The 26338-nt window shown below is 36.4% G+C and overlaps 1 protein-coding gene across 2 annotated transcripts in view; it reads right to left on the bottom strand.

The window, feature by feature from the left end:
* Positions 1-26338, bottom strand: part of JAK1 (Janus kinase 1) — a 52379-nt gene that overhangs the window by 20759 nt on the left and 5282 nt on the right. Inside the window, exons 1-8 of one of the 2 annotated variants that reach the window (XM_034433288.3) lie at positions 11661-11733; positions 11454-11577; positions 10629-10694; positions 9544-9742; positions 6784-6907; positions 3462-3612; positions 2526-2689; positions 369-705 (exon numbers count right to left, since the gene is read on the bottom strand). In XM_034433288.3, the coding sequence (XP_034289179.1) occupies positions 369-705; positions 2526-2689; positions 3462-3612; positions 6784-6907; positions 9544-9742; positions 10629-10634 (981 nt within the window). In that variant the 5' untranslated portion in view covers positions 10635-10694; positions 11454-11577; positions 11661-11733. Of the gene's footprint in view, positions 1-368; positions 706-2525; positions 2690-3461; positions 3613-6783; positions 6908-9543; positions 9743-10628; positions 10695-11453; positions 11578-11660; positions 11734-26338 lie in introns of those variants that run through there. The other variant, XM_034433287.3, reaches the window with a different exon arrangement.

A 26338-nucleotide genomic window follows, 5' to 3' on the forward strand; every position in this document is an offset into this window, starting at 1 on the left:
CCCTTTGTGTAATTTGCTATATTCCTGCTCTCAACATAGTTTCTGTTGAATTTGAAAGAACCAGATTAAATAGTATTACCCAAGTTAAAACTTCTACTAGTAGCTTTGACTCCTGTTGACTTCATGGATGTGTCCATGTAGTGTTTTGGCAACAATATAGAACTAATTTCTTGTTTGTTTGTTTTTTCCAGAATATTTTTTTACATTGTACAATCTACCTACAGGTCTGAGATTTCCTCAATTTTCATATTCTCATAATATTTTCATGTCATTTAATTTTCATAATTTTTTTATAAAACCCAAACACTATTCCATTCAAATGACTCTTAGCTAACCGAACTAGTAAACAAAGGACTTATGATACTCACATCTGGTTTAAGTCGCCACTGGATTCCAAGATTGCCTGCTACCATCACTTCATAACATCGCATTTTTTCAGAAGCATCCAAGTTAAAGTTCTCATTTTCTGATGAAATTAGCAGTGAGGATGTCTCAAATGTTTCGGCTCCATAATTCTTTGTCAATGTCTCCATTGTTGCTAAGTATTTCACTTTCAGATCATGTGGAGAAACGCTGCTGTCAGAAATGGTCTTGTTGTTAAATTCCTTGAGAAAGTCCCTGAAAACATTATTAATTCGTATTCTTGTTAAGATATTCCTTTGTCTAATTTTCTTGTTCAGTGTTTCCGGAATATACCGCTTATAGCTGAAATGAGATAGGACACAAAAACATACACATTTATTTTCAATAGCCTGATATAAATTACAACAGGTATATTTCATTTAGAAATAAACACAGAAAGAAAAAATCAAAAACATTACTTGAAAATGTAGATTGTGATGCATACATGGATAATATGCAACTCCTCTATTAAGATTTATTTCTCTAACTAAATGCAACTTCTCTTACAATAGGCATTATAAATGACTATTTAATGTTTAAAATTCTAAAACTGGTCAGGGAATATTTTGCAGCGAAAAAGCAGTACTAAATAAACTTCATAACAACATGGTGGAAAATTAGAGACTGCCTTATTATTTTAGTTGCTGCTCCAGCAAAACCAGTGTTTACTTTTTGGAAACAGCATTAACCAATTGTATCAACTGCAATTAAAAGTCCCTCCGGACAACAATTTTTGTTGTCAACTTTTCTTTTTTTCTCCATAGAGGCACTAATGCCAGATGAGTGCTAGTAACAACCCATAGCAATGTGCTTGTGAAGTAGGTTAGAGATGCCATGTTGGAGTGGCTATAAAAGGTGGTTTTTTTAAAAAAAAATAATCTGGATCTTCTTTGAGCTACGGGCTAGTACTCTAGAGATCAGCAATGATTGTGGAAAGACAATCATCTTCAGACTGATCTCCTGGGTGGCCAAAGAGGAAGGGATACTTGGTGGTGTGTGATGTATTGAGAATCACCTGAGATTGTGCAACTAAACGGGTCACTTGGGGAGCCAGTGAAAGAGTGGCAGCAATGCTTGTGTTGGACTAAGGGCTAGAGATATGCTAATCAGCTGCTGAATAGCCAGCAGTAGTGTCAACAGAGATGGCAGCGTAGCCTAATTTGGTTGTGATTGCAAAAGTATATTTAGCAAATGCTGATCTCCCAGCAGAGTGGCAACAGGGCTAGTGATCCAGAGATGCCTGATTTGGTGTTTTGGAACATGTGAGCATCACTGAATGGTTGCAAGAGCAGGATCGCTTAATTTTGAGTGAAAAGGTAGACCTGCCAACAATTAAGGAGGTAGTAATCCAACTCAAGAAGCCATTGCTGAATCTGATGGTGCCAGACAGTTTTCATACTGCCCTTCAACTTTTCCTTTCTTACCTGGTCAAGCTGTAACTTCAAAAATAAGCTGCGGCAGCCCCAGTTGTTCCTGCCACTCAGCTGACCTCCACTTTCTTTTTCCTCTCCAAGTAGCATTCCCTTCCTTTCCTTCTGCAAGCCAGCCAGCATCCCATTGGAAAATGGCTATCTTCCCCAGATCTCACAAGAATGGGATATGTGGTTTGAAGGACAACAGGAATCCTGTTTTGTTTAAATCCTGTTATTTCAAAAGTGTCATTCCCCATGTCACACCTTTCCTTCTTTATATCATGAGGGATTGCAGAAGGAAAGGGAAGCCTGTTTGCAGAGGTTGGTCACCTAACAAATACTTCTTTCAGATGACCAAGATTCTGGTCCCAGTTGTGATTGTATGTCAAAGACTACTTGTAAATAATAAGAACTGGACATGTGTCTTTCAGTCACAGTTTATACATCTAGGGATGGGCCTGATATGGTCAGAGGAGCCACTACCTCCTAGAAGCCATGAAAGCATATTTCCATGTACATGAAAATCAGTCAACTCTCTCTGTTTTGCCTTACACAGTTTTCCCCCACAAACTAGGCCATTTGTGCATTAGAAACTGTGGAAGCAATCTTTCCACAGTTCACCCCCATTTTTCCCAAACGGTGTTCCATAGTTCACCCCCATGTTTACCAACTGGTCAGAAGAAATACAACACACAAATAATTCAGACTCACCTGATATCTCGGGGAAGTTCTGGTAACCTCAGGTTTTTTTTAATTGCATAGTGGGATATTGCAAGTACAGCCATACCCAAACATTCATTTTCAATTTCATGTGATTCTTGCTCATTCTTAGCTTCCCGAAGAGGTGCAAGACCTTTTACCAAGTCATTTTGACCCTAGATTGGACAATAAAGATAAATAGATTTTTAGCAATAAATGGTTATTTCAGTTCATTCACTGAATACCCAAAAACAAAGCCTTCCATATAAAAGTTAATCAACAGTACCCAGTTTCCCCGGAAATAAGACATCCCCTGATAATAAGCCCAATCAGGTTTTTGAGCACATGCGCTAAAATAAGCCTCCCCCTGAAAATAAGCCCTCCCTGAAAATATTTAAACACAGAGCTGGAAATCAGGTAAGACGGCAAGAGGAGCCCCATCTTGCTCCATGCGCCTCAAAATAATAAGACCTCTCCGAAAATAAGGCCAAGCGCTTATTTCAGGGTTCAAAAAAATATAAGACATGGTCTTATTTTTGGGGAAACACGGTATTGCTTCTTCCTCCTGCAAACATACAACATAAATTGAGATAGTGCCACAGAATAATACCTCAGTGAAAAAGTATTATTCAAGAGAGTTTTCAACACAATGCATTTTTGTTTTTTATCTTATTAAGGACTACTGTTCTGTAAATATGTACTCATAGTACTACTAACTAGACAATACAAAAAATAGCACTGATGAATATTTGGGGCAGCATTCACAATGTATTTCTTTTATAAATATTGATCTTCAATTACGAGTTTATACATATCTTTTTAAAAAAAATCATCCATATTCCATCTGAGAGAAATACCAGTAACAATGCTTCCTAAAGATAATGAAATGTAACTACTACTATAATACTGTACATAAAATGAGACGGAATTCTTTTATAAAGTACTTGCCTGAGCAAAGAGATATTCTAATGAATTTGCATCAAGGAGAGGTGTTCCTTCTTGTACTGATCTCTTTTCGTAAGGATTCCTCCTCTTTGGAGAATGCCTCCAGACAGATGGCTCATTCTCAGTTGTTCCATGCCAATTAGTAAAATAAAACCTTGAGCAAATAATTATAAAGATTTAAATTAGATAAAATATGCACAAATGGACTTTATATAACTAGATAACAGGAAACCAGAAATTCCAAAAAATTTTCAAACACGGAACTTATTGTTATTTTTTTTTCAAGTCTACTCAGTCATATCCACTAAGAATAGCAAGGCCAAGAATAACTATCCCTTACAGGGTCCTTTCAAGCTTCACAACAAGAGCATTTTTGCCTAGTTAACGAGGTGAAGCTCACAGCTTTTCTAACACAGGATTTCCCATTTGATACATGTCCTTCGCAGAAACTGCTTCCCTGAGATAGTGCTGATCAGAGTAAAAGTCACACAAATATTAATTTGGCAGTAAATGCAATAGAGTGGCCCGAAGTAAGCTATCATACACAGCCGTTTTGGTGCTATTCAAAAACATACCTTGTTCAGCACATATTTAATCTTTCAAGTTCAATGGGATTTGAAAGTTTTAAAATTTTGTACTAAAGTACCATTTCTTATCAGATTTCTTTCCAGGTACTGAAAAAATTAGGATTTCATTGATGATGTACTACTGGAGAAAGAATTTCTACTGATACCTATTGCTTTCAAATGCCTAGACCCGTGATGGCGAAGCTGTGACACGCAGCGCCTCTCTGTGGGCACGCAAGCCGTCGCCCCAGTTCAGCTTTGCCGCACATGAGCACACACCTCCCCCTGGCCAGCTGGTCATCAGGTCTCTGCTGCGATGTGCAAGGGGTGGGGCACATGAAGGGGGGCTGTGCGCAAATGTGCAGGGGGCAGGGGCGTGCAGAGGCTGCACGCACATGCACAGGGGGGGCACAGGCGGAGGGCTGCACGTGCATGTGCAGGGCATGTGAATGGGGCATACACACATGCATAGGGGTGGGGAACATGTGTGGGGACCATGCGCGCACTGCATTTGGGGGGTTCAGGCACACATGGGCACATTCGTGCATGCTTTGGGCACTCGGTCTGGAAAAAGTTAGCCATCACTGACTTAGACCATCTATCACCTATCAGTGGGCATAACTTGATACTGAATCAAATTGAAAACAGTGACAAGGTATTCTTCAGTTAATCTTCCTGCCTGATGTATGGGATCCCAGTTGTCCAAATGTTTTTATAAATGACTTATTTGGGGAGCTTCCTGAGCAGATCCCCTAAATTATATTATAATAAAATCTCAACTCAGGATTCTATATAGCCTTTAAAGTCTTAAATATATGTACTTTTTCCTTTCATAAATCTATACTTGACTAAATATTTATGAGCCCAAATGACTAATTGATCCAATCATTATATGGTTCACTTGCTGTAGATATTTACTGAAACTCAAATTGCTTATTTTTATTTTTTTTTTGTCAAGGGCAGTTTATTTAATAGCCAGTATAGCATATCTGAGTTTGGCTCAGAATATTAAGTACAGATTATTCAGGAAGTCCTCATACCTTTTACTGGAACAATATTTCTACAAATGCAATAAAATGTTATTAAGAAAATAATAAATGCTTATTTAAATAAATAAGTGGTTCTTTCTGCATGGAGTTAAACAGAGCAACTGCAGCATAATGAGAGGGATGTGAATGCACATACATGCATAGCAATCATATTATTTACTTTTGGGATAAGCAGCATTATGCAGAATAAAGGGAGTAAGAAATATTAAACAAAGAAAATAAGGACATGAGAAAGGAAAGAATAGTGTATATACCAACACCATTCCCTATATTTCTCCATATCTTTTTGTTCTTAAAAGTCATCTTCTCTCATGTCTATATACTACTTCATACATTGCCTTTTGTTCTATAAATTTCTCGCCTCTTGCTGTGGGTCTTCAGTTGCTCCATCTATACTGATAGTCTTAATGGTTTTCAACATTCTCAAACCACTTATTTTTTTGTCTTTTTTTTCTTCTTGTAATTTACTATAAATTACAGTGTTTGTTTCAATTCCACTTTTCCAACATACTGTACCAATGTCAGTCCGTACAAATTGTGAAATATTCCTTCCAGCTTTTCTTGAATTCAGTTTCATTTGAGTCATTTAATTACTTCCATTTTAAATTCCATTTAGTCTACTAGAGGCTCTTGGTTTAACCCTCTTCACCAACTTCCCATCAAACTCGCTCTGCATTTTCTCTTTTATTCTTTATAACCCAACAGAATGCCAGAAAGAAATTAAGTAAAGGGGCTAATGCCCTCATGCTTTCTGTAACTTATTTAATCTTAATTGTTCCTTGCTCTTTTTGATGATATTCTTTGCCAATATCTTTTTCTTACTAAATACATCATACATAGTTCTCACATTCATTTTATTTTTGCAACACTCTCTTTTATGCTACTTTATGCAAGCTAAAATCTCTAATCTGGAGACTACCTGTGAGTCAACATCCCATGGCCTACATCCCACCAAAAATACATTCAGTATTTGAAGATGCTTTAAGAGACCTTCTTAACATTTCAAAAATCCCCTTCATATTCTCCTATATAGTGATTATAAAACATCAGTCATAAGCTTAGCTTATGTACCAAATTATGTCTGTACCAAATCAATTTAACTCACTCATTTCATTTATTTATATGTAATTATTTAGTAGACTTATCTGGCTGCTTATGACAAATACATGCCTCTGTATTTAAAACAATTAAAAAACCACACAGAAAACATAAAACCCAGAGCAGCCAGGAAAAAAAAAAAAACTGTAAAAGCCACAATTAAACATTCAACACAACCAAGCAGCAATCTCTGTCACACATCTGGAACCCCAAACTTGAGCACAGAGCCACGTCTATGGAAGGCCAATGGGGGACATGGCCAGTCTAATTCTGGAGGGATGATATTTCTGAGGCGCCATATCTGAAATGGCTTCCCTCCTGGGCCCCACCAGCCAAGTACTTCCTACCATTGAGCATGCCCTCTGGTTGGATGGGATGGGACGGTAGAAAGAATTGGGGAGTTTATTCAATTTAGACCTGCTTTTCTCTAATCTGTGTCATGAAGAGCAAAACTGCAATCTTTCAAAACTGCTCTAATATGAAATGCATTTTAGCTGTGGTTTCTTGGAAACAAGGTGAAGTATTTTAAAAGCAAGGGAATTAAATGCCTCATGCTAAAGCAGGCCACAAAGTTACTATTGCACCAATTGTATTTGAGACTGTCATAGTTACCTCATGCGATAATGAACACGGAGTGATGTTTTCTCATCAACGTAGAAGATGTGATTTGGTGCATACCAGATCTTTCTACTTTCATCAAACAGGGCAAATAAATTGTGGCACAGAGGAGAAATAGCTGGTAAAAGAAAGAAAAAAAGAAAAAAATAGTTCAATGAATAAACACGATATAAAATTATATTATTTACTGTTAAATTACTTTGTGCTTTCAATTACACAGTAGCTACTTTTTAATATAAAAATGTTCAATAAGGATTATAGCTGTTATTGTTTGCCTTTATTCAATGAGACTATAAAGCAGAATCACCGTTTTAGCTATCTTTATTGTATAACTTTGTAAATGATAGCTTATTTGCATGTGTCTATTACAGCAAGTAAAGGGTTAACTGAAGATTTTGTTGTAAGAAACGTGGGGCAAAGGTTAGAAGGAACTGGAGGAAGAAAAAGGCAATTGGCATAGTAAACACAAAGGAGCCACCAACTGATATATAGCAGGAAAGGAAAGGCAAACATTGGTGGAGCTTGTGACATAAAAAAATAATTCCTTCCCTCAATGGCTAATATAATGCACTATTGGAAAAAAATAGATAAGAGGAAAAAATACCTGGAATATAATAACTTTAAGCATTTTGGGTGGGGCAATGAGTTCTTAAAATATATTTATTTTCTCTCCCATCCATTGATTATTGCACTTCTGCTTCAATAAATGTGCATTTGCAAAAAGCAACACAACAGGTTTTGCATGTGATTTACACTCAGTAGTGCAGTTTGGCAACAGTCCACAGCGCACATACATACACAAACAAATCTAGAAAAACTAATATCGAGAAGCTAAGGACTGTTTCCAAACATTTCTAAAGCAAGATTCAGGGTGGATTCTGGGCATTTTTCCAGAGTTTCTCCTCTCAATTAAACATAGAGAGAAATAGTATCTTCTTTGGTTCTAAGGACAAACTGAGAAAATCCTGCTTCAAATTAACCAAAATGTATTCACAATTTATTGCATTGAAGATTGACTTAAGATCTTAAATCACTTTTAAAAACTGGAAAACTAATGTATAATTTTCAGTTAAATATAGTCAGACTGCAATCTGTATATACTAGCAAGGAATAAAAAGGGGTGATTTTTCACAGCGGCATGACTTCTACCGTACTTTAAAGTTTTTAAATAATTTGGAAGCAATTGCCTTATATGCTTGCATGATTGGCTACTGTGCTACACACAGCCTTTAAACTCAATTAGTATGAATAATATATGGGCTTTTGAAACGTTCACTGCAGTTTATAATAAAAAGTTACTCAGAATAAGTATATGAATTCTTGAAGTCCATTCAAGTGATTTTTGTTCTATCCATGAACCATAAGCAAAAAGAAAGAGAGAATCTACTGGAGAGATGGGACCACATTAGTGGATAAAGTTCACAGAAAAGCAGTGATAAACACATTAATTGAAACTGTAATTACAGTAAGGAAGGAAAATAGATATATCTAGTAGCATATCTAGACCAAAAAGGCATGTGAAATATTAAAACAGAGTAGCTACTAGCAGGAAGTATGTATCTTAAAGAGAGTCATCTTGTTTCTGTAAAACAATGATGTCATGTTACAGTAAAGATGTTTGGGTCAAAGTTAAGACTGCTAAGATAGTAGATGTAGCATTCTAAATTCTGAAACTAGTAATTTACACACATTCTTTGCCTTGTCTGTAATTCACATGTGTGCTTTGGGGCACTTTTTCAAAGATTATCCTATGGGACGTTTTTCATAATTCTACACACACAACACTCCATGAAAGCCTTGCGTGAAAAGCTCTGACTTGATACCCTCAAACGGAGACAGCTATTGCAAAGATTTAAGTCCACAAGAAAAGACACAGTGACAAACTGAGTCAGAAACAAAGGTAACATGGTTCCTGTCAGTAGCAGAATTCACAGGGCAAGGTCATATTTGCAATCCATTAGCAGTGCTCCTTGCTGTCTTCTTTACTAATTAAGGGTATGGCTTCTACTATTTTCTTCCATGATGTTCTGTTGACTTCTTCATCTAGTTGTGTGATTTCATGGCAGTATCCCATTCAGCTACTAACCTGGCCCTGCTTAGGCTTTTTGTTTTGGGATTTGGCTCTGATACTGGAGGCAATTTAATTTTTAAGGGCTATTTTAATATATTTTACAAGTGGTCCTCAACTTAAAACCATTCATTTAGCGACTGTTCAAAGTTATGACGGCACTGAAAAAAACTGACTTACAATTAGTCCTCACATTTGCAACGATGCAGCATCCCTGCTGTCAAGTGACCAAAATTCAGATGTTTGGTAACCCGCATGTATTTACAATGGTTGTAAATCCCAGGGTCACATGACTGTCCTCTGCAACCTTTCTAGCTGACTTCCAATCACCAGTCAATGGGGGATACTGAATTCATTTTACAAGAGTATGTTTCACTTAACAGCTGTGGTGATTGACTCATTTAACAACTATATTACTTAGAGATGGAACTTGCAGTCCCAACTGTGCTTGTAAATCAAGGACTACCTGTATTCTAATGTTATCTTTTCAACACAATCTGGTGCAAAAGTATAGTACAGCATGACAATGATAAATAACGTGATAATTAGATATAATTAGAAGTCACAGGAAATTCATTAACTCCCTTTAAATTCCCTTTAAAAATCATTATTGTTTTATTTTTATTTAATAAAACTAAACTTTTATTTAAACAAGCTAAATAATAAACGATACTGCTGAAACTCACAGCATTTTTTTGCCGCTTCAATGCAAAGTTCTTCTGCTGTGTACTTGCCGCTTGTATAAGGAAGGGAAGGCTTTTCTTGTAGGTAGAACACTAGTTCCAGCATTTGCTCCTGAACTTCTGCCTTGAGTTCATTTTTCTTTGAACTTCTCATTTTTGCACAGAAAGCCATCGCTTTACAGTCTTCTTTTACATACATATACTACATACACAGAAAAGAAAACTATCACAACAAAGTAGACAAACTATCGAATACTTTCCATTAACATTTCATTTCTTGAGGCATCTTACAGAATTAGCAAATGGATTATGACATAAATTCAACAGTAAAAACACACACCAGAAAGCAATAAACTAAGAGTAAAATTAATTCTTATCCTTATTTTACAACAAAATGATGTCAACTGGATCTGTTCAGGATATTCAGCATAGCCTATCAGTGTTTATTATCCAACTTCTGCAATTAATTTAGTATCACTGTCTTAAACACTGTAACAGTGTTTTCAACAGTGTGAAAAACAAAACCCTGCAAAGTAATTTAGATCATTGTAGTAAAACCTGAGAGATAAAGTCTATGAGCAATTCAAGAACATGGGACATTGGCAGAAGGCTACGTATGTGTGTTATGATCTATGATGTATAAGGATTCTGTTAAAGAGATAAACATCTATTTCGTTATCTTGATTTTAAAAAGTACCAGATTCTCTTCTGTTTTTACTGTTTCACATCCTAATTCTGGTTGCCACTTACTATGTAATGTAGATGTCCTATAATATGGTACACAGATGGTATGTAAAAGGTTACATTCCTTTCTTTCTTTCTTTCTTTCTTTCTTTCTTTCTTTCTTTCTTTCTTTATTTATTTATTTATTTATTTATTTATTTATTTATTTAAATTTATGTACCGCCCTTCTCCCAAAAGACTCAGGGCAGTGAACAGCCAAAGATAAACACACAGAATACAAAAATGTAAGAACAATTTGACAGATAGAGAGAAATAACAATACAATAGTCAAATGCAAAGATACAGTTTTACACTTTTTGTATTAATTACTGCTTCAGAAGTAATTTTTAGTATAAAGAACATACCTGCATTTATATGGATTTGTGACTTCCCAACAAGAAAATGTGTGTCTTTTCAAAATATCAGAGAATCTGATTAAAAGCAAAGGAAAAATAGAATCAATTCACAAAATAATGTATAGAAACTGTAGGACTAGAGGGTGATCTTTTGACTGAATATCTTGGAAAAGCAAGGATCCATTTCAAAGTCAAGTATTAACAAAACAAAGTACTAAACCATTTCCTTTCAGCCTGTAGTAGGTTCAAACTTCAAATAAAATGGAGAATGGATTGTAAGGTGAAAGCTAAAAACAAGAACCTGGCATCATATATTTTGGGTTTTACTTAGCATATTGTATATACATAGCATATTGTATATACATAGCCCCTAAAATGCATATCATTAGGTCTTCGCAGCATGGGCGAACTTTACTAAGTGGGGCTTGTACAACAAACTATGATTAAGTAAATCATGGCTTAATGTACGTGAAGTACATCTGAGTAGCAGCGAAAAGGATGCTTAAACCTTGTCTAACCATTCATTCATATAGGGATGGACAAGACAACTTCAAAAGATCTATTATATTTCAGAATTTTGCAATTTGATGTGTTCCCTCTCATTTCTCCACCTAACGAGTGTTTTCGCAAAGCTGGCTAAGGAATTCTGGAAGTTGAAGTCCACCAGTCTTAAAGTTGCCAAGGTTGGAGACCCCTGTTTCAGAACACCTACTGGCAAGATAAAATTCTCATGTTTAGACGAAGAAAAGAACATCTAAAGACAAAATATTGTTATATATATTGTTATATATCTTCTGAAGAAGGTTATGAGAAATTAATTTAAGCAACACTTACTGGCTTGACTTTGGGACATTAAGAGTCTCCTCTAAATGCAGAAAGGGTCCTAATTAAAGAAGCTTACATCAGATTTTCCCGATGTCCATCCATTTACATTTTGTTTCTCTTGATCCTAAGCCATCTGGAAACCAAGGAGACAGGCAATGTCACAAAGTAAAATGGAGCACAGATTACAGATTATATTTTCTCATAATTATTACTCACGAAGCACAGATGTATCACAATGTGTCATTCTACAGTATTTTCACAGCAAAAACTAGTCCTTCTTTCCAGGAACTGCAAAAATCCACAAAAAGTGGGAATTGTCATTTTTAGCAGCATTTTAATAAGGAATGTATCTAAAAGTAGAGAACGTTTAACCACCACAGCAGGGACAGTGGGAGGAGAGTTGTTAAACTAGATTATCTCAATGATTACTACCCACTTGTGATCATAATGGGCAGGCTCTATGGTAAGCCTAGGACTACCTATATCAAGTCATAAAACCAAATTTTAATGTGTTTAAAAGTTAAGCAGAATGTTCTGCATGATGAAAGCCTAGAAGTACCAAGCTTCCTTTCCCGGAAGCTTTTCTGAATGATCATGCCCTGCTTCCACCTCCTGCTTTGGCAGGAGATCCTACTGCTTAGTAGATCCTACTGCTACCATATTACAATGAGCATCTCATTGGCATCTGCCCAATTCAAGAGTGTTACAGACCATCTGGCTTTCTGACTATTAAAATGCAAACACCAAGATGATCTCAAAAATGCTACCGCCTAACTATACAGCATAGAGTCACCAGAGAATTTAGTTCTTCATTCTTCCATTTGGTAGATAATCTAATCTTACTGGAAACAAACAAAATCAATTTTATATATTTTTTTTAAAAGGCTAATATATAACTAACCATTTTAACATTAATATATTTTACTGCAATTTTAAACATTAAAACTCAAATATTCAGCGCTGAACATCAATTATATTCAACACTGACAACTTATTTAAAAAAAGAAAAATCCCAAAGCAGATCCATCGCTCTAGACCGATCACAACATGGCACTGGTCTGTTACAAATGCATAATTTGCTACCTCAATTATTATAGATTACAAAGAATTCAAAACACTACAGATCTCAAGAAAATTCTAAAGAAAATATTGCATCTTCGAGGATCAGCTGAAATATGCGTGAAGGTTGATATTAAACATTTAGTTTTATATTTTATTCAGGGAGATGGAGAATATGAAACTTAATACAGCAAACAGAAATTAGGAACAGTACAATTCCTGGCTAGAAATAACATACCGGTAGTTCTGGAGCAAAGAAACCTAGAATATTTCTAGAAAGCCCCAACTTCTTGGAAATTCCATCTGTTACTCAGAGACTAGAGAGAAAAACAAACCCTGCACAATTCATCACCTTCACAGATATATCTGGAGTTCTGCCTAAGCTTTCAGTATCACCAGCAGAGGGAGAAAGTAAGATAACCAACAGTACGTGACAAAGAACATGGGAATGTGTTTTGCATGTCTGAGTCTACAGGCTGGCAAGCAGCATATGTTTAAAACTGTAATGTAATGTATTTGTGATGGGTTTTTTACTATTTTGTGGGATTCCCCCCCTTTTTTTAAAAAAATGTATCTAGGTAAAATAAAAATAATAAATGTTTTCCATTTGCCCTTTTTAAAAAAACTATGTAGGGCAAATAGGCATTAACCTTATTTTTTGGGAGAATCAGCAGTTTCCTTCAATACATGCTCACTTCCTAGTGACCTTATTGATGGCTGCGTTTACTGTGCTTAAATTCAAGCCCTCCCAAAAGGCAGCTAATGGTAAAACAGGCACTGGGAAGAAGTTAGAGGGAAAATTAGTTGGGTATGCTGTAATTAATACAATCATGGGAGTGATAGGGGCAAAGATGGTGTCTGAGAAGAGTAATAGGAGGCTGGCTGGGGAATTCTAGGAGCTGAAGTCCACAAGTCTTAAACTTGCCAAGATTGGACACTCCTGAACTATACATTTTTCTCACACACTCAGCAATTAAAACAGTTTAAATTAATAGGAAAAACTTTTCTTACATAGCCTCCAAAAAACTCTGCAAAATATAAAAAGCAAAATACAAAATCCAATCAGTTAAACTCAGGATGAATAATAAAATCAATAAACTTTAAAGGCCTGCTAAAAAATGGAACTTGGAACACTGAAGTTTTTTTTTTTATTATTATTTTTATTTATTTATTTTTTAATTTGATTTATATGCCGCCCTTCTCCGAAGACTCAGGGTGGCTTACAATGTGCTCAGCAATAGCCTTCATCCTTTTGTATATTTATACAAAGTCAGCTTATTGCCCCCACAAACTGGGTCCTCATTTCACCTACCTTAGAAAGGATGGAAGGCTGAGTCAACCTTGAGCCTTGGCGAGATTCGAACCCTGCAGTAATTGCAGGCAGCTGGTCTTAATAACCAGCTTAATAACAGGGTGCCTTAAACCCCTGTACTACCAAGGCTCTTACCAAGGTTTTATAGGTTTATTAGTTCATAATTGTTAAGATCAACTCCTTTGAGAGAACACTTGTAATGATTAGGTTATGCACAGTCAGTAAGCAATATTGAATCTCTCTCTTTCCAAGAATGTCTATTTCTCTAGTGCTTTTCAGAACTGGGGGATACTCAGGAAAAGATTTAGGGAAGTGTGGGAGGAGAACAAGTAAAGGAAGAAATCTGACACTGAGGGTTTTTTTTATTTTATTTGATTTGATTTATATGCCGCCCTTCGCCTCTATTTTATATTTTATGACAGCAATTCCTCCTTTCCTCTAAGCTTAAATTAATAATCAATACCCAGATTACGGCTTCTGGCCTTTCAAAGTCTGCAAACAACTGTCTTAACATGTCAGAACTGAATAGCAAGGCCCACACACAAACAAAAAAAACAACCCCCAAGAACATTATTCTAAGTAATATTATGTAATTTCATATTATGCAATCCCAAATTATGCAATCGATGCCATACCGATTGGTTAATTCTAATGAAAAGACTGTTTTTCAAAATCCCTGTTTTAGCTACCAAAACTGGAAAATTCAGGAGCAAATATGAAAAGTAACCTTAATCTTTCTGGAAAACATGAAACTGTAACTTGACTATTTTCTGTCCATAAAAACAACCCCTAACTGATTCCATGATACAGTTGCTTCACAATGTTGTATTAACCTTGTATATGAGAATGGTAGTAACATTTGTGCTACAGTAGCATTAAAATGGCAGAAAGTGAAGAGGAACTAAAGAACCTCTTGATGCAGGTGAAGGAGGAGAATGCAAAAGATGGCTTGAAACTCAACATTAAGAAAACTAGGATCATGGCACCCGGCCCTCTCAATTCCTGGCAAATAGATGGGGAAGAAATTGAGGTAGTGACAGATTTTATTTTCCAGGGCTCCAAGATCACCGCAGATGGAAACTATAGCCAAGAAATTAAAAGACGCTTGCTCCTGGGCAGGAAAGCTATGGCAAATCTAGATAGCATACTGAAAAGCAGAGACATCACCCTGCCAACAAAAGTGTGTATAGTTAAGGCTATGGTTTTCCCAGTTGCAATGTATGGCTGTGAAAGTTGGATCATAAGAAAGGCTGAGAACCAAAGAATTGAGGCCTTTGAACTATGGTGCTGGAGAAGACTCCTGCAAGTCCACTGGACTGCAGAGCGATCAAACCAGTCAGTCCCAGAGGAGATCAACCCTGACTGCTCTTTAGAAGGCCAGATTCTGAAGATGAAACTGAAATACTTTGGCCACTTAATAAGAAGGAAGGACTCACTGGAGAAGAGCCTAATGCTGGGAACGATTGAGAGCAAAAGAAGAAGGGGACGACAGAGAATGAGGTGGCTGGATGGAGTCACTGAAGCAGTCGGCAGGAGCTTAAATGGTCTCCGGGAGATGGTAGAGAACAGGAAGGCCTGGAAGAAAGTTGCCCATAGGGTCACAATGGGTCGGACATGACTTCACAACTAACAACAAGCATTAAAATGTTATTTGAACTGGGAATGTTAAATCATTTTTAAGAACAAACACTAATGGGAAAGAATGTAACACAGAAACAAAAATGTATCCCCAGCTCTACAGGTGAAAAAGCCCTTGACATTTGTTCAATAGGAAAATGGAATGGAAAGTTAGCATTGAAGCCACTTAATAGTGCCAGACTTGAAGGCTGCAGTCTTTCTCATAACTCTGTTTCCCTAGACTGGACTCAGATCTGTGAAATTGTCTTTATCCACCTGGATATTTTATTCGAAAAGCGTGCTTGAGTTTAGTTTGAAACTTATCCATATGTCATGGTATGTCAAGACAGCAGCAGGGATTCGACCGGAAGCGCCACGGCGAGATAGTCAGGGAATTTGCGGGCTCTGATGAGCTCCGCAAAAACCCGGTCTGACAAACCGCTGCCAGGGGGTCTTCGGACTGGAACCGTCCTTTAGGGACGGGGATGAAGGAGAGGCACCTCGGAAGACCAAGAGGAACAGGCAAGTTCCTCGATGGTCAGAGGTAGCTCTCTATGACTTGGCGGCGGGGGCGGCAGCCATTGCGGCTGTCACGAAGCTGGGGCAACCGGACTAAGCATGGAGCAGGAGTGGTGAATTGAACAGTTTTTGGAGCTGGGTGAATGTTAGCCAACTCATAATAAGGGAATTTTTTAAAAAAAACCTGAAGACCCCTAGCAAGAAAATGGCAACGAATAAGCATGGGGGGAAGAAAAGAGGACATTGGAGCATATTTTTAAAGAGACAAAAAAAGAACCCGAATAGAAAATTGATTTTTGAACAGAACGATTTGGAAAATAATGTGGAAATTGTTAAAAATGAAAGAAATTACCCCAAGATTGATTAAAGTTCGAATCTTGCCAGGCTCAAGGTTGATTCCATCCTTTCTAAGGTAGGTAAATTGAGTACCCAGTTTGTGTGGGCAATAAGCTGACTTTGTATAAATATATAAAAGTATGAAGGCTATTGCTTAACGCATTGTAAGCCACCCTGAATCTCCAGAGAAGGGTGGCATATAAATCAAATTAAAAAAAAAAAAAGGATCGGAATGGATACTTGTTAAATAACCAGAAATTGTGGATTGCAGAGAGACACCATCAGGAGCAAAAAGGAACATTGTAACTTGGTCTGTGTTGTGGAAAATCATGAACTTTACAGATAATAGCCGTGAGAACTTTTGGGGAAGATCCCTTTGTTTCCAAGTGGCTTGACTTTTTTTGGGGAGGGGTGGAAGGAATACTACTGAACATTGTTCTCTTAAAATGTAGGACCATTATATGCATCTTATATGATGTTGCTCAAGAAAGCCTAACAGAGTTGTGCATACCTACATCTGAAAGCTTCTGAATATTTTTGATACATGAGAATATTCTCTTAATATTATTACAAGCTCATTTAATAATATAGAAGTTACCTTACATTGATCATCTCATAAATAATTGTTTCAAGATAATATTACGCAACATCTTATGAAAGAGATGGTATAGCGATTTTCAATTTCACTGAATCCCCAAAGTCAGATCAATTTCATATATCCAGTACTCATCTCTAACTTTACAACTGACTTAATCTACTATGGAGATATTCTCCTCAGATAACTTAATTTGGCCATTTATTTACCAGCATAGTAAATCACAAAGTTTAGTTTTAAAGTTCAATTTCTTTCCCACTTTACATTTTCACATTGCTAATGATAGAAGGAAAATATTTATAATGATGGGTGTTTACTTCAAAGCTCAGCAGATGACATCACCTAGATGACACAGTGTCCTATGAAGCCAAAAAGGTGTTTTCTGATGAGTACTTGATATAAGAAAATCAGGACCTCCCAGAGTTGTAGGCTAGAGCAGACCCTCGGGGTCTGTAGACCAGCACCGGTCCGTGGCATATCAGCAACGGGGCTGCACAAAAAAGCCTCACCCACTGGATACAGGCAGCACGCAAAACCTCTGGTCTATGAAAAAAACCTTTCTCCACAGAACTGGTCCCCGGTGCCCAAAAGATTGGGGGCTGCTTGGCTAAAGAGTAAACAATGCAGCAGCAAACAACTTCTATAAGATTTCCAAGCATAAATACAGTAACTAGGAGTTGAGCTCCACTTGAGATTGTCCTTGATTTTTGTATGTTTCAAAATGGATATAACAAAACTTTTATTGGATAGTGATCAAATCTATTAAAGCTATTTTGCGTTTTGAGACGTTAGTTTGGCCTATCACTGCTATGAGCACAATATTTTACCACAGTTAAAAGTACAACAAGTCAAATGAGACTGTGGCCAGTTTATATGTACAGACAAGAGGTATGTGAACTTGGACTGTTACAATTGCACTGAGTTCATCACCGAGGTAAACAAAGCCTTACTTGAGAAACAAAAATGCCGATATTTAGTGACAACATAATGTACTGAAATCAACTGTGGGGATAAGAGAAGAGTTTGGTGACTACAGATTTCCCATAACTTATGACTGTAATTGAGCCTGCAATTTCAGTTGTAAGTTGTGACCATTAAGTGGGTCATCTTGTGACCACACCAATTTTATAACCTTTTTATGGCAGTTGTTAAGGAAACTCAACAGTCATTAAGCAAACCCACTGTTTGCTATGGGGTACTTTTCGCTGGAAATTGGAAGTAAACATCGATTTCCAGCAAAAACATGATATATCATGGTCACATGACCATGGGGTGCTGCAAACAGCCCCAAATCTGGACCAATTGCCAAGTCGCCAAAATGCAGTCACATGACATGGGGGAGTGGTTGCTGGACGTCAAATCTGTGTTGTAAATAACTTTTTCATGGCCTACTGTAATTTCAAATGATCACTGAGCAACTAGTCACAGGTCAAGGACTATCTGCAGAATTAATCTGTGCTTACATGAGAACTACCGTATTTTTCAGAGTATAAGATGCACCTTTTTCCCCTCTAAAAGAGGGTGAAAATTTAGGTGCGTCTTATACACTGAATGTAGCTCCGCCCACCCAATGGCCCCCACCTTTTGGCCTGTGCCTTGCAGCATTTACCTCCTTGAAAGCAAACAGCAAGAAAAAACAGCTCGTTTCAGCTTCAGCACAACCTAATTAGCACAAGTTGATTGGATCAGCCTCCTGACTCTCAGCTGATTTGCTCTCAGCTGTTTTGCGCAGGGCTCTGCTGCTTGCTGCAAAGAGGTAAATTGCTGGAGCAGATTTTTTTTCCCCTTGTGCTAATCAAGCTATGCTGAAAACGAAAATGAAAGTAAAGCAGACTGTTTGCTGCAACATTGCAAAATTAGGCAGAGGCAGATTTCTTTTTCTTCTTTTTCCTCACCAAAAAAAGGTAGGTGCAAACAATGGAAAATTTAGGGCAAAAGAGGAGAGTTCAAGATTTTAAAACACAAAAGAAAAAAAGAAGAAAAAGGCAAAAATAAAAATGGGAAGGGAGAAAAAGAAATGAAAGAGAAAGATGTTATACATATTTAGAATTGAAATATGAATAGTAGTAAGAAATAAATGGGAAATCATGATTGTAAAAATGAAATGAATAATATTTGTCTTTGTATTTTTGAAATCTAGACAATTATAAGTTTTTCTTTTTTTTAGAAATATGAATAAGTATAAACTGTAACAATTGAAATACCTTTAATGGTATATGGTGGTGAAAGTAAAAAGGATTAAGTTGTAGCTTGGATAACAGCTAGAACATTTTTAAATTTAATTAGGGAAATTGTAACAATTGAAATATTTTTAATTATATTCGATCCGGCTAGATCAGAGCAGTTAACCCATACCTGACCACTGGCCCCTCGCTCACTTAGAATAGAAATGATTAAGTTGTGATTTGGAGGATTATATGGGCAAAACTATTTGGGTTATTGGGAGAGTTTAAGATGTGAAAATGAGTAACATAAGGGGAAAGCTCTATTTAAATAGGGAATTGTAATAATTGAGATACTATTAATTATATATTGTGCTGAAAGCAGAAATGATTAAGTTGTGGTTTGGAGGAATATATGGAAAAAATTATTTGGTTTTTTATTATTATTGGTAAATGTAATTAATTGATTTGTAAGAAATTGGATTGCATGGAAATAATTGGAATATTCATGTTCATATTGATTAATATACAGAAAAAAGATAGTTATATAACTAATTGATTTATATTAAAATGTTCAATTTGTATTAAACAATTGTAATATTACATAATAAACCAATGTGAGGATGGATATAAAAATAGATGACAATGGGAAGGGTATAATATGGAAGGGAAAAATTGAATTTGGTTAAGATTAGAGATGACGATGAAGGGTAATATTGGTTTTTTAAAAAAATAGATGAGGAATAAATATGGCAAAAAGGAAATATAGAAATTGTAAATTTAATTGAAATGACTAAACACTGTTTAAATTTGTGAACCGGCCAAATACACTGTTCAAAGAAAATACATTGTATGTTTGTATGTGTGTTTGTCTAAAAAATAAAAAAAACTTATTATAAAAAAAAACAAAACAAAAAAGGTGCGTCTTATATTCCGGTGCGTCTTATACTCTGAAAAATATGGTAACCTGCATTACAAGTAAACAACTAGAGGATATGGCAAGCTATTTTTCTCCTGCACAAGAGAAATAAGAGAAGGCAAAGCAATTTATTTTCTGATACTGGACAGATAAAACAAGAGATACCTGCTAGATACACTATTTCTCTCCAAGCAAGAAGACTTGCAAATAAAGTTAACTTTGACTCCAAAATGGCCAAATATGACTCCTACTTACAACTCATTTATTTGTTCTAGAATTGGCAAACTGGTCACTGTCTTTAACATTTTAAATTCTAATCCTTTTCTCTTTTTTTCGCAAATTTGAAATAATTTTAATCTCATTTCCATTTGCTTTTTACCAGTAGCATAATTTACTGGCGCAAACCATGTTGAAGCGGAACTTTGTCCTGAGCCCCGACTGTCTAATTCAAAAAAAATTATTTTCATTGCAAATATTTCCTTCTGAATCAGTGCAGCTTGAATAGAACAAAAATGGTCACATTTAGATGTCATAATAAGAGAGCTGAAGATGCTTCTTGGATGAGAAGCAAAACATCTTCAAGAAAAACCAGAAAGTCCAGTTGCCTCTTGAAAAAACACCTTTGGGACAATCATGACCTGGATGACTGAGAATCTCCATAGACATAATACGAGTTGCTAGTAATTCTGATTTATCATTTATAAATGGGCTCATCAGCAGAAATAACTAAACAATGTTGGCCTTCAGTGTAAAATACAGGATTACAGAGTTGTGTGTCTCTAATCAGCATATCAAAGAATTATAGTCTGGATAAGATGAGCAGGAAGGATGAACAAAATTAATTAGGAAATTGATCATCCAATTATGTCTTAATCTAAATTCCTAATTTATCACTTTTTTGAAATCCATTGGAAGCTGATTATCTATTCTGTTAACACAGGGCACAATATGCCTTTTTTAATAATTTGATCTAGAAAACTTTCCTCCTTTCATAACCTGGAGGCACATCCTTTGGGTGGCTAGGAGCAGAATGATATCATGAAAGGGTAGGGGAGCAATTTTTAATTTTATTTTAATTTTAGGGCTACAGGTCACTTCATCAGATCCACAGAACCGCTAAATTGATGTAGTATTTAAACCAGAATGAGGCAGGGGTAAGAAAGGGAAATACATTGCTTAAGCATTTGGATTTTTTTCCTTAGCACTCCTAATTCATTTTGATTACTCTTTTCTCCACTTCTGACAGTTTACAATATAATTTCTGAGCTGAAGTGATCAGAATTGTACACACAGTATGTATGCATAGGTGTGTCCATGTGCACATTTAAAGAAAAAAACAGTTGTCTGCCCTTCACGTAATTGGTTCTACTGCAATATTACTGATGCAATTATAACACTAATTGCATCAGTATAATTGACTGTCAACTGCTATGGGAGTAAATTTCACCTGTTAACTTACTTCGTTGGAGGGAGGCTCCTCTGGTACAAATCATGTGCAGTTTGTAGTTGTTTTTTGGGGGGGGGACACATGAAATATGCTATCGGTCTTGTCCCAGAATAGTTATTTTATTTGAAGAATAAATCTGTTACTTAATAACATGCACACATTATGAAATTTACCCTAGAGTCTGCAGTGGATATTCTTTTAGCAAACCAAAAGATTTATTCTGCAGCCCTGAAGCAGTATCATGTTAACAACAGTCTTCCTGTTTGAGTTTACTTATTATGACAGACCTCAGGATACAAACTTAAAGACTGGTCAGCCTACACAAAAATCTTTGAAAGAGAACTTTGAACACTATTTTTAGTCTTCTAGTCTGCAGTGGGAGGGAAGTGGGGAATAAACATAGCAAATCGTCTGGGACTCTAGCAATTTGAGGCTCTTCTTTTACAACCGAGTTTAAAATATCAACCGCTTCCAACAACACAACATTACACTGATTTTGCTGTAAGACTAATAAGATAAAGGTAACATAAGGAAGCCAAGTTTTAATGTTATTTTTTTCTGGTAGCTTGTAGCTTTATATAATTTATAAACTTTATAAAGATTTATAAAAGAAGAATTTTTGCAAGCCACTATATTTCGGACCAATTGAAGTTTCCAGGTACTCTTCAAGAGCAGCCCCATGCACAGTGCATTACCAAGGCATGGGAGACTGTTAGTCCAGGAAGGGAATAGTTGGCGCACAACACAGCAAAGGTCTTCCTGGTCACAACTGCAACTTGCTCAAGCAAGAGATGCAAGTCCAAGAGAACCTCCAAATTAGGGGGGGAAATCTTGAAAACATTTCAGTAAAACCCAGAAGTGCTCATTTTGAGCCAAACCACCATAAAACACAATCATATCCCTCCTTTTCTCCAACAGCTGAACATGTTTAGCCTAGACATCTATATTTTAACAGCTTAGAATAGCTAGGAAAGCTGAAGAATAATTAGTCGTTTGGAGATGACTAGAGGGACATGTGGTTATATCAAACATTTGAAAAATTCTCATGCAAAATGTAGAGCAGAGCTATTCTGTTTCAGCACATGTTCAAAGTTTACTAGGTAACAATAGTTAAAGAGAGATTAGCTGAGCTTCTGGATTATTATTGGCCACAGGCCCTTTTTGTTCTTCATTTTGAACATAATCCTTATTTTATTAAAAAAAAACACAGAGGATAACTAAAAGCCAAATGTTTGGAGAGATTGACTGTTGTTTTGCCAAATGAAGAAAATGCTCCATCCCTAATCTCCTGGTTCTACTGAGCAAATCTGAGCAAATTGTATTATCTAGTGGCTAAACTTTATAATGACCCTGGCATTAAGATTAAAAGTGCAGATGTATGCACATGTGTTTATATCAGTGTATAAATGGGATTACATGAAAAAGGCACTCTTTGGAAGAAATTAAATTCCATTTTATTCTGTGTTAGAGTGGGAATCCTAAACCAGAAGTTTTAGGATGCACTATTGAGCCACACAAAAGGAGGTTGATCAAATAATGACTGTCAATGTTAGCTATTAGAAACATTCAATTAAAATAAGTCCTGGAAATGTAGTCAAAATCCAGGTTCATTTTATCATATTTTATCATATGTGATGGTCTTTCATATATGTGAAAATATACTGGATAAACATAACAATGCCAATGCCAAAAATATTTAAGATACAAATATTAATGAAACTCGAAGCTTTTCTTTTAGGTATGATGGACAAGTCAATTGAAAAACAATTTGGGAGGCTATTCCTTCACATGGTATTGGCTGTGAGGATTGTACTTGACAAACACTGGAAAGAAAAAGAGATGCCGACTGTTGAAGAATGGATTTTGAAATTAACTGCTTTGATTAGAGATAATGGACTAGACAGCTTTATAAGAGACTGGAAACCATTTGTGGACTTTCTATGGGCTAAATATAATAACAGATGGTTAACAGAAGGATTTGAAGATTAATGTTTAGCTCAACTTGTTGACTTTTTCTTCTCTCTCTCTCTCTCTCTCTCTCTCTCTCTCTCTCTCTCTCTCTCTCTCTCTGTGTGTGTGTAAGTAAAAGGGGAGGAGAATTTGTTTTTTTTTCCTTTCAGCACCCAGCCAGGGTGGATCCTATATGTTAAATTTAAGCTGCCTTTCTGTGAAAAATAGGAGAAATGTAGAAAAGCAGACTTCAAGCTGAAGCCATTTAAATGTTATTGTAAAACAGAAGACGTGTTATGCTTTTGCTGAACCTTATGCTACAATATATGGTTTAAGTTTATGGGCTTCAGTGGAAAAGCTTTATGTAAATAATTGTCTTGAGATAATGAATTAGGACATATTTGAGGGGGTTCATAATAACCTATGAATAACAGTGTTATTATATGAATAACAGTGTTACTATAAATAACAAGTTTCTATGTAAACTTACTACAGTAACTGCTCAGTCCTTTTTTGTAAGTTTGAGTATCCCAATTTATGTCATATGCTAATATTGCAAATGAAGGCAAATATATGTGTCCCAGGATAATGTGGTGGCGCAGCGGTTAGAATACAGTACCACAGGCTGCTTCTGCTGACTGCCAACTGCCAACTGCTAGCAGTTTGGTAGTTCTATTCTCACCAGCTCAAGGTTGACTCAGCCTTTCATCCTTCCAAAGCCGATAAAATGAGGACCCAGATTGTTGGGGGCAATATGCTGACTCTGTAAACCGGTGTAAAGCGCTGTGAAGTCTATTGCTATAATATTGCAGTTCCAATCTGAATCGGCCACCCCGACCAAAGGTTTATTCTTCCAAACTTTCGGACTCATGCTGGGGAACTTCTCTCTCTCCAGAATATAGACACATGTAGAGAGACAGAAGCTCCCTGAGGACGGGCTCCAGCACGCATCCAAAAGTTGGAAAGAATAAACCTCTGGTTCCAGTGACCAATTCAGATTGATCCTACAATATACTAATATTGATTAATATATACTAATAGTTATACTGCTTTGCAATCCATAGGACACTAAAATAAAACATTCTTATGTATGTCATTTGGTGTCTGAAATATTTATAGCAAGTTTGGGTAATGAAATGTCTGCAAGAAAACAATTAAACTCAAAGAGCACCAAGGACCCCTCATTGTAGCAATGAAGCAGGAAAAACAGACAATATCTATGAAATATATCCCGAGACTTGTTATCCATAACGTAGTGTTTTAACTGAAATTGTATTTTCTGTATTAGAGAATATAGAATGAAAAATTTAAACAGGTAATGGTAACATGTTTTAAGGGGTTAATTTACAAGCAAGAAGATATGGGCAGTTTTATAAAGAAGACTGATAATTTAGAAAAATTGGTTAAATTTCTACCTAAAAAAAGAGACTGGTAAAAAAGACATCATAGATGTGAGGAGAAACACAAAAATGACTAAGTAACAAATTATGTGATGTGGTCAGGGTGGATTTGATTTAAATTGAGTCGATTTAAATCATGATTTAAATCATGATTTAAATCAACTCGATTTAAATCATAATTTTTAAAGAGCAACTGTCATCTCTGCTACTCCTTTGACCCGCTGTTGACTCACCGATAGTCCCAGTGTTGCAGAATACTAGCCTTGTGCTACATAACTAAGCTCCATTTCATGCTGAATAAACTAAATTATTTATGTATCTTAAATAGAAAACTATCTTACGATAGATTTTTACCTCAAAAGTTTTTTATTAAAATAAATTCAATAAAAATCAAAAAAATCTGATTTAAATCAAAAAAATCCGATTTAAATCAAAAAAATCTGATTTTTAAAAAATTTTTTTTTAAAAATCATTGATTTTTATCCACCCTGGATGTGGTTGAAGTATTGTCCCTGTGCATGGAGGTTGTAGGATTTTTGATGGCTTCAACTGAATCCTGGCATGACAGAGTGGTGGTGTTTTTTCGTTTTTTCTGCGGGGGTGCGGGCGGGGAGGGGGGAACCTCTGATTCTTTTTACCATATTTGGTACTGGATGCAGTGGCACTGCTCCAGACAGATCTGGTGTGCCATCGGGGAGCCCTTTTAGACTTGGGACTCTTGTTGGAGTAGCAGTCTTAGCTAGGAGCGCCCTTGCACAGTTTCCTGTTGTGTGCTAGTTGGGCCCCTTCCTGGACAGTGAGGCCCTACTTTCAGTCACTCATGCCCTGGTTATCTCCAGAATGGACTATTCTAATGTGCTGTACATAGGGCTACTCTTGAAAAGCATCTGAGGGGGATGGGTTGTTAAGAAATATGAAACAAATAAATCTGGAAGCTTCAGCTGGTTTGGAATGTGACTGGGCAGAGAGTTATGTGGGCCCCTAGGAAGGTCCGTATTTCACCTCTATTCTAAGTGCTGCATTGGTTGCCAATTTACACCTGGGTAAAATCCAAGGTACTGTTTTTGACTTTTAAAGGCCTTCCTGACATGGGATCAGGTTTCTCTGAGGTAAAATATGGACCTTTGGGCCACAAACCTAAATTGTGGCCCCAATGAAGTTCCAGAAGAGTGAACTGCGTTTGATTATTTTCAGCTGCAATTGTAATTCTTGTGCTTGGATCTTTATTGCTATGGGGATGTGGTATCTAGTATGATATCCTAGATACCACGAGGGGGTGGGGTGGGGAATACCATGTGGGGGTGGGGTGGGGAATATAGTCATATGGGACAGCAGAAGGCCAAATTTTGAAACAAGTGGAAGAGGAGTAGGGAGGCAGACTATTTTCCAATAACTTGTCTTATAAACGATGGACATAAAGTAGATACAGAAGAATGCCTGGAAACCTCAAGCTGACAGTGAAAAACGAGGTATGTGTACGCCTAGAACAGTGCATGCTATACCTCTGCTCCACAAGCTGCATTGGTTGCCAGTTTATTCCCAGATCCAATTCAAAGTGATGGTTTTAACCTTTAAAGC

The sequence above is a fragment of the Pantherophis guttatus genome, chromosome 3, assembly GCF_059756535.1.
Source record: "Pantherophis guttatus breed Tessera chromosome 3, ASM5975653v1, whole genome shotgun sequence".
Taxonomy (NCBI): Eukaryota; Metazoa; Chordata; class Lepidosauria; order Squamata; family Colubridae; genus Pantherophis; species Pantherophis guttatus.